At 34.1% G+C, this 9,506-nt stretch overlaps 1 protein-coding gene across 1 annotated transcript; it reads left to right on the top strand.

Annotated features, from left to right (window-relative positions):
• Positions 1 to 429: 429 nt before the first annotated feature.
• On the top strand, positions 430 to 3,285 carry LOC131060319 (uncharacterized). Its single transcript, XM_057993496.2, has 3 exons — positions 430 to 1,220; positions 2,136 to 2,453; positions 2,584 to 3,285. Exons 1-3 carry the CDS (start codon positions 929 to 931, stop codon positions 3,060 to 3,062), a joined length of 1,089 nt encoding a protein of 362 aa, XP_057849479.2. The 5' UTR covers positions 430 to 928; the 3' UTR covers positions 3,063 to 3,285.
• The last annotated feature ends 6,221 nt before the right edge of the window (positions 3,286 to 9,506 follow it).

The following is a 9,506-nucleotide window of genomic DNA, read 5'->3' as shown; positions in this document are numbered from 1 at the left end:
CTATTCGTCCTATTCATCTTTTCATCTCTGACTTGTAGTACTTAACTAACAATTTTTGAAACACTATTGAAGAGTTTGCTAGGCAAAATGAATCTCCCTTAGTCAAAGTTTTAAGTGAACCAATTCAAAAACAACAATAGAAAACAATAAACAATTATACAGTATGCTCCTAAAATATTAATGTTGAATTTCTATATGAACTCAATAAATTCTAGATCCATTACAAATAAACATGATAACTCAAATATATTAAGATTAATCTTCACAATAAATACACTACCCTAATATACAATTTAAAAATATTTCGAAATAATTTATATTTTTATTACTTGAAATAACATATAATCTAGAAGAAAGAGATGCCCAATTTAAAAAGTAAATTTGAACCTTGAAATTTGAGATCCTTGAGCCCTTACTCTAGAATTATATGTAAACAAGTTCTCCCCTCTTAAATTCAGGCAATTACAGAACAAACTTAAAATTGCCTTCCCAAGCAACATATAATTCAACTTTAATGGAGCAGCAAAAACCAGCAACCCCGGACTCCGTACGGAACACTCTTCCACATCGGAATGCCTTCAGCATTGATTAACAAAAAGCCAAAGAGCACAGTTCTCAACACAGGCTTTAATTCCACCATTACTGCAACACATTTTACAAGAACTTGGACCATCAATATGCGGCGGTGGCTGAGGAAGCTCCACGAGATGTTTAGCCCTGCATTTCAGTGTCAGGGAATCACGAGCACATAGATTAGCTGTCCTTTCACAATACAGAAATTCGGGCTCCAAATATAAAAGTAAAGAAGAAGCACTTGTTTTATCCACTGGTTTCTCTTCTATGTGAGATAAATCAGGCAGAGAGCTTCTTTCAACACAAGCTATTTGCTACCCATTAGAGGTTTACTAATATTGATCAGGGATATCATATGGGTTTTGGTGCAGAGTTATGGGTGGCCGTTGTGGCCATCTGTTTGGCCACTGTGATGATGGTGTCTGCAGCAGAGAATGAATCCAGTTATGATGCTGTCCAGGACTATAAAATGATGCCAAAATCCCTAAGAGGGCGGGAGAGGGCTCTGTGCTTTGCCAAGAGTAGCAGGTGCATGTTGAGGATCTTGAGGTGCCCTGCTGAATGCCCCGAAAGGAAACCCAAGAAGGCCAGGAAGTACAAGGGCTGCATGATTGATTGCAGCAACAAATGTGAGACTACCTGCAAATGTAAGTTTTTTTGAAGTAGGTTTTGTGGTCTGTTGATTCTATTGAAACTCAATAGTATTTTTAATATTAGAAGGATAAACATTCTAACTAGTTTAACAGTCTGAATTCGAGAACTTCCTTGGGCTTAATGTCAAAGAATTAGAGAACTTCCTTGGGCTTAATGTCAAATATTTGAGGTATCCATTCAATAGTATTTTTGATATTAGAAGGATAAACATTCTAACTACTTCAGCGGTCTGAATTAGAGAACTTCCTAGAGCTTAATGTCAAAGATTGGAGGTACTTATTCAATAGTATCCTTGATGTTAGAAGAATAAGCATTCTAACCACTTCAGGATAAACATTCTAACTACTTCAGCAGTCTGAATTAGAGAACTTCCTTGGGCTTTATGTCAAATATAGGAGGTATCCATTTCTTGTTAGAAGGATAAGCATTCTGGAGAATTCCTGCCATTCAGCACAGCATCCAGACCTGTCTTATCTTGGGCTTACGCTCAAGTTGGGGTCAGTAAGGGATGAGTTGGGATTTGGAATAGATGAGCTGAGGTGAGATTAAGCCCCAGTCTGTACGCAATCACCGCAAAACCACATACATAAAAAAATAAACATTCAACATATCAAATATTAGAGGTATCCATTCTATAAGATTGGTCAGGTTGCTATCCCTGCACAATCCTTGGAAATGCAAGGTTTTTTTTCTCTGTTGTTGGATGTATTGAAAAGGGTCCAGTAGTGTGTACCCGTAGCTTTGATCCCCTGTAAAAATAAGTTCAGTGGTGTGGCCTGGAACAGGCTAATTTGAAAACATGACAGTTGATCCTAAACTTAAAGTAGGGTGTTCTGTTCTGTGACTTGGCTTGTACATATTTCCTAAAATCTACATGTATTAATGTTTTATTGATGTTTTGGGTGCAGATAGGAAGCCTAATTGCAAGGGCTACGGAGCCATATGCTATGACCCCCGTTTTGTAGGTGGTGATGGTGTGATGTTCTACTTCCATGGTGCTAAAGAGAAGGATTTTGCTCTCCTCTCTGACCACCACCTTCAGATCAATGCCCACTTCATTGGTACAAAACCTGAAGGTCGTAAGCGCCCCTACACTTGGGTCCAAGCCTTGGGTATCATGTTTGGCTCCCACACCTTCACAATTGCCTCTAAAGAGGCCTCCACATGGGATGAAAGCCTTGACCACTTCATCTTCACCTTTGATGGCAAGGCATTCACAATACCAGGTTTCTTTCTACTCTTCTTGATTTCTAACGTTGTAAACATGTCTAAATAGGTCCTAATAAGTTGTGGCTTGCATTCTTGTTGCTCTTGTGCACATGCTGAACTCATTTCACTTTGTTTTATTTCATTCAGAAGAAGCTTTGGTTGAGTGGACTCCTCCATCCTTGGGCCCAATTGCCATGAAAATTGAGCGCATTGATGAGGCCAATAATGTCAATATTGTTGTGCCAGGGATTGTTGAAATATTTGTTAGTGTAGTACCCATCTTAGAAAAAGAAAATCTGATGCACAACTACCAGCTACCTATTGACAATGTGTTTGCCCACCTAGAAATGCAATTCAAGTTCTTCAATCTCTCATCTGAAGTGGAAGGCATCCTGGGCCAAACTTATAGACCTGGATTTAATAACCCTGTGAAGAGGGGTGTTCCTATGCCTATCATGGGGGGTGAAGACAAATATGCTACATCTTCCTTGCTGTCCACTGATTGCAACTATTGCAAATATTCCTCAGCCTCTTCTTTTGAGGGATTTAATGTAAATGGTATTAAGGCATTAAGTGCAGAATGTACCAGCGGTGATAACAATGGTGGCATGGTATGTCGAAGGTGAACTTCATTTAAGTTCTTCAATTAATGCAAGAGTTGATTCAGATTGTAAAATAGTTTTGTAGATTTTAGACCAATGAAGCTGAGACCTAGTCTATCTTCTGAGAGGAACATAGATGAATAAAGGATGCTCGACTCTTAAAGTCAATGTAGAAGCACATACAAGAGTGTAAGAGTGTTTACACGTTTGTTGAATTTTTAATATAAAATTTGGATTATATTACGCAGTTTGTGTCTTCTCTCAAAGATTTGTATGAATGCATCTTTGATTCATTTGTTCAATTCTTTGATCCAATTGGGCTATCGATTTTGGTGCTTCAAAACAACTAAGTACAAGGGGAACATTTTGTTAATGTTTCAAATTAGATGCACTCTTCATCTCAACTAGTTTTAGAAAATCTGTATGCAAGATTAAGTCATAAAACATTTGATGTTTGTATTTTTTAAGATTATTTCATTTCAAATTATTTATATCATTTCATTCAACATAATTTAGTGTAGACAAAGGTGAGCAGTCATTCCAAAAAATAAAGACGATTGGATGAGCATGCTATGATATTCCAAACATTGATAATAATGAACTCAGAGAACATGAAAACTTAATTAGAGATTGCCAATTGCTGAGAGGAGGTTGACAGGATTTACTGCTTGATAATTGTGATAAGTCCAAGTCTCGGAGTAGGGCATAATCACCTAAGTGATCCATGCATATGGAAAGTGTGAGGAGTGGAACAAGGGAGTGATCTTTGAGTGAGTTATTGAGTCATAATCATGTTACGCTGTTGTATTTATGTTGGATAGTTTATATGTGATATGAATTTGCTAAATTGGGTTGTAACATGCTGGCTTTTATAATTTATATATTCTATTTATGTTTCCTCAATTTCATTAAGTTCATGTGTGTATGTAAATACTAGCACTTGCATTCAAAAAGGAAGTGCAATGCTTAGGTCGATTGTAATTTATATAAAATATTCTATACAACACAATATATTTATGGTGCTTATGGTTTTCTGCCTGCTCGGAAACCATTCTTCTTTGAAAATGCTGAGAATGGTTTTTGATGCTATACCACTCAGCTATGTCAATGCTGTAATTAACAATATTGTAATTAATGCAAAAATAATATGAATCTCCACTCTGCCTTTACGGATCAAAAAAAAATATATCTAATATCCGCATTGATATAAAGGTTGTTTCTTTATAGTTTGGAGTAAGAATTAACATGAGAAATATCGTTCCTTTACGGATCAAAAAAAATATATCTAATATCCGCATTGATATAAAGGTTGTTTCTTTATAGTTTGGAATAAGAATTAACATGAGAAATATCGTTCCCTACTGAATCTAGATGTTTAGTTTCAAGTGCAGTCAACATGGATTCTTGTTGTGCTTCATGTTACTCTTCCTATTAGGAGAGATCATCTTTGATTAACCATTACTATACGAAGGAATCTGATAGTTGATTTTCAAATAGGGTAACGTAAGACATAAATAACCTAAAAAAAAAAAAGTCATAATAGGTACATTGATTCTAATCTCTTTTTTATCACATGGTTCTCTTATTTGTCCAGCGTTAATTTGGTTTAATGTTCATGCTTGCCACGTTTGATTTGCACTACGTGCTAACTGTCCTTGTCTCATGCTAGGTAAAACAACTTTCGAAGTGTGAGAACAAATTTTAACTTGCAACCTCCACATGGCATATTGAAACAACTAACTTATCTCTCAAAGATTTAGCCAACCTCCAAGCTCAAAATGCTTCAATCTAGGCAACCTTATTTATAGTTTCTTGAATCATGGTTAAAGTTGTAGCAAACAAATGATGATATCAGCTAGTAAACCAGATTGTAGGCATGGGGTGATGGAAATATTTCTTAGCATGAGAAATTGGCATGAGACTGATGGAATCCAGTGGCTGATGTCCATCATAAATAGGCAATCGGTTAAATATGATCATACAAATTAAATCCTTTCCAATGTGGCATAGGGGGAGATGAGAGCACAAAGATACTTTGTAATTTTTACATAAAAATTGGAAAATAAATCTATAATTTCTTTCTAGTTATAAAAATGACAAGTTTAAATCAATTAATATATCTTATATCTCCATTCTTGTCAAAATTGGAAAATAAATCTATAATTTCTTTCTAGTTATAAAAATGACAAGTTTAAATCAATTAATATATCTTATATCTCCATTCTTGTCTTCTAGTGGGGTTACTAGAATACAAGAAACAGAGGCATATATGAATATATGTGAGTTCGTAAAAGCAGAAGATTAAGTTGTAAGAATGCAATCTCAAAAGTATAAACCTAGAAAAATGTGTTAAGAAGTTCTACATTCTTGTTCATAATGATAACTACAATGTCCTTTTTATTTGATTAGTTTAGAAAAATGTGTTAAGAAGTTCTACATTCTTGTTCATGATGATAACTACAATGTCCTTTTTATTTGATTAGTTTAGAAAAATGTGTTAAGAAGTTCTACATTCTTGTTCATAATGATAACTACGATGTCCTTTTTATTTGATTAGTTTAGAAAGATGTGTTAAGAAGTTCTACATTCTTGTTCATAATGATAACTACGATGTCCTTTTTATAACTACGATGTCCTTTTTATTTGATTAGTTTAGAAAAATGTGTTAAGAAGTTCTACATTCTTGTTCATAATGATAACTACAATGTCCTTTTTATTTGATTAGTTTAGAAAAATGTGTTAAGAAGTTCTACATTCTTGTTCATAATGATAACTACAATGTCCTTTTTATTTGATTAGTTTATGTGGGTCTTATCTTTGATAAAAATATAGATGTGTTTTATTAAGAGAGTCGGGGTTTATTTGCAAGAAATAAAATTATAATAAAAATTATAAGGTGTAAAATTATAAGGGCAAGGGTTGCTATAAAAATGTTGTGGCAACCTTCATAACATTTGACTACTTCTTCATGACAAATTATATGATAAGAAATTAATGAGGAGTTACAATTTGGTATTATAACAAAGTAGGGATTGCTGGGGAAAGAATCTCATTAATATTTCAATTGCTATCTTTGAGACGGAAAATGAGGTGTTGGAAATTCATTCTCTATTAGTGTTTTGCCTTTAGACATCTTCATAGTTTCAGCCTTGTATTCAATTATAGGGTTTGAGAATCAAACTTCTTGAATATGGGATTAGAGGATGAAATCCTTTTGATTTCTTAAGGATAATTTTATTCAGAGTTTGTATTTGTGCTCAATGTTTTATTTCATTTCCTATCAAGTGTTTTTATTTGGAGCAACATATTACAATTTAGTAGATTTAATTTATATTTGTATTTTGTTTATCTGATGATACTTTGACATATTTGAATAGATTTATTTGCCTCTAACATATTAATATTGTTAATATAAATTATTATTCCATCTTTCTAAATTGTGTGTGTGTATAGATACACCCACACATGCATATGTATATGTACATGTACATGTATATGTATATTTATATATGTATGTATATGTGTATGTGTGTACACGTATGTACACACATGTGTGTGTAGTTTGAATCTTGAAAATCTGAAATGGGCTATTGTAGAGGGCATCACATGACCTTGTAGGATTAGACGAATCATTTGCAAGTGCCACGAATTCAAAGAAATATCTTGTTGAAGTTTGATATTTTTTTGCACTTAGGGCACTCAAGGGACAATGTTGCTAGGGTATGGCACTGAGAATTCAATTGAGTTGGGAGGCATATTAAGAGTATCCCTAGGGTAAAACCACCCAACCGAATGTGTTGGCACCGACGGTTCGTGCCCACGATGACTTTTGAAATTTGGTCATTACTTGTCCTCCAGTATTACTAATCGTAATTAACCATACTTATACATCCACATAAACAATGAATTTTTTTTGCTCAAAATATGTAAAAGTGTGTAAGAGGTAGAACATGAAATCAAATCCAATTTTATTTACTTGTCATTTGTCATTACTAAGCATCCATGTTATGGTTAATAACAATAAAAATCTGGTCATTAAATTTGGTGAAGTTGCCCAAGGCAACCAAATTTAACACTTAAGATTTAGATGGAAAACATTATATCAAATCTCAAGATTATATAAATAATATGTCATTGTTCATTATTTAACCATTGTTCATTATTACATTCAAGATTAAAGTTTCAAAGAATGAAGACATGCACACGAGGAACAAATTATATCGAATATCAACTTCTATATATCAAATTGTCAAATAATTACAAGTGTATGCCCATATACAAAAATGACATAAATGCCAACTCAAACAAAATGTATGTCCATGTATGTAAGTGTGTGTCCATATATATACAAAATATACATGCTAAATAGACATATATGTATCCCAATATGTCTCTATCACATCCTAAACTACTGATGGATCATCAAAATCAATCCTTTGTGAAGTACTCTTTGGCTCTAAAAGATCTTGCACAACAAAATTCAAACTACAATTAAGATTAGTTATATTATATAATTTACATTCAAAAAATTAACATCAAAATCAATATACATTGAACTATAATTGAACTCTAAAATTAAATTTTCGATCACCTCAAGTTCACGTCTTCTCTTAGGATGGTTGGGAGTCCTAGAATATGCCTCTAGTAGAGAAGGGATGTTATCAAGATTTTTGTAGACAATCTATATATGTTCACAAACATAACATTGATACAAGTTAGCATATAATTCTTGATAATAGGAACATATTTGCTAAACACAAGATAAAATAAACACATACCTTAGGCATCTCTTCTTCTACTTCTTCATGTATTGTGGAAGCAATCAACAAGGATGTGAAACCAACAATTCTGTGTACATAAAAACAACAAGTACGTGAAACTATCAATCTATGTAGACATTTATAATCATTATAAGTTCTTCAAATTCTCAATTCAATCAAATTTGCATTCAATTACCTTTCCCTTACCTATCATTGTGCTTCCAAAGTCTGGATTGCGTGACACTGCACTCACAATAAGTGTGTCCTACAAGAGTAAAATAAGATAAACATATAAGTTAATATATAATTTAATTAATGACAAACATGTATACAATAAAAAATGTAAACGACTAAGTGCAAAAATATATATCACATAGCTGTGAAGGCCAAATGAAATGGTTGAGGGGGTGGCATCCTTGACCTCTAATATCTCCTCATCAAACATCAACTATTAAATAGATCATGTATATAAACATTAGTACATTTAATACTATCTCTTATAAATATTCATTTAAAATAAAATGCACTATGAAATTACAAGTTAAATCTTATCACTACATCATCAATGTACGATGAACGTACCTCCTTATCTCTACCATGTGAGGACTCCCTAAGCTGTGCTCCAATCCCTGTCATCTCATCTAATGCACCAGTCATATAATGGAACTCATAATTAGATTTGTCAATGGGATGATCACTAGGTTGTCCAAGAGGACCTCAACAAATGTGATTGTACATAGTGAAAGTATGTGACACACAAATATATGGATGCGAGGAGGATGTGTCAATGCCACTCAATCCACCGCTAGCATCACCCTTATGTGGTTGAGCTAGTGTCGAGGCCTAAGAAACCAAAAGGCCACTCAAAGAGTGAAAAACTGATATAGTCCATGATGGTGCCTCTACAATAATATTTAGAGGCTATAATGGAGGTGGGAGAGAAATGTGAGGAGGGGGAAAATATAGGCCATGTACTGCTTGAACTACCCCAAGTCTATCCTAGGGCATACCTGCCCCCACGTCCTAAAAATATTGGATGTCAAAGTAGTTGACATGCTTCCCTAAAACAAACTCAACATATAATTTCTTAATGAAGTAAAATGGCACATCGATATTGTTGTTGGGTGGTCTATCAAAAACCATCCCCCAATGATCCTAGAAGTTACCTCACATAACATCATTTTGACACCATTTAATGAAATTTTTTGGTTTTTTGACATCTATAGGTTGTCCAGTGTGGGGATTAACAAATAGTGCGGCTATTTTAGCTTTTAATATTTTGAGGTTCTTCACATCATCATAGGACAAGCCATATGCATGTTGTTCCCTCATGGCCTCTTGCCACAAAAGAATGGCATTGTGCTCAATGGTAATGGTTTCTACATTGAAGATTATTGAATTTAATTGTTGGTACCAACATGTTTGATTAGGTAGTTTTACCCTAGGCATACTGTTGTTTTTCCTCCCAACTCGGTGCTTAGTGCCATACCCTAGCAATGCTGTCCCTTGAATGCCTTAAGTGCAAAAAATTGTCAAACTTTGACAGGCTATTTCTTGGAATCTGTGACACTTGCGAATGATTTGTCTGAATTCATAGGGTCACGTGAGGCTCCTCTACAATAGTCTATCTCGTATTTTCAAGATTCCAAGTGGCTTTCCTAGGGCGGCGAATTTTCTATTGACACAAAAATCGTCAAACATTCAATGA

The sequence above is a fragment of the Cryptomeria japonica genome, chromosome 11 (genome assembly GCF_030272615.1).
Source record: "Cryptomeria japonica chromosome 11, Sugi_1.0, whole genome shotgun sequence".
Taxonomy (NCBI): Eukaryota; Viridiplantae; Streptophyta; class Pinopsida; order Cupressales; family Cupressaceae; genus Cryptomeria; species Cryptomeria japonica.
The sequence above is the reverse complement of the archived record's forward strand: the minus strand, read 5'-3'. Positions and strand labels throughout refer to the sequence as shown.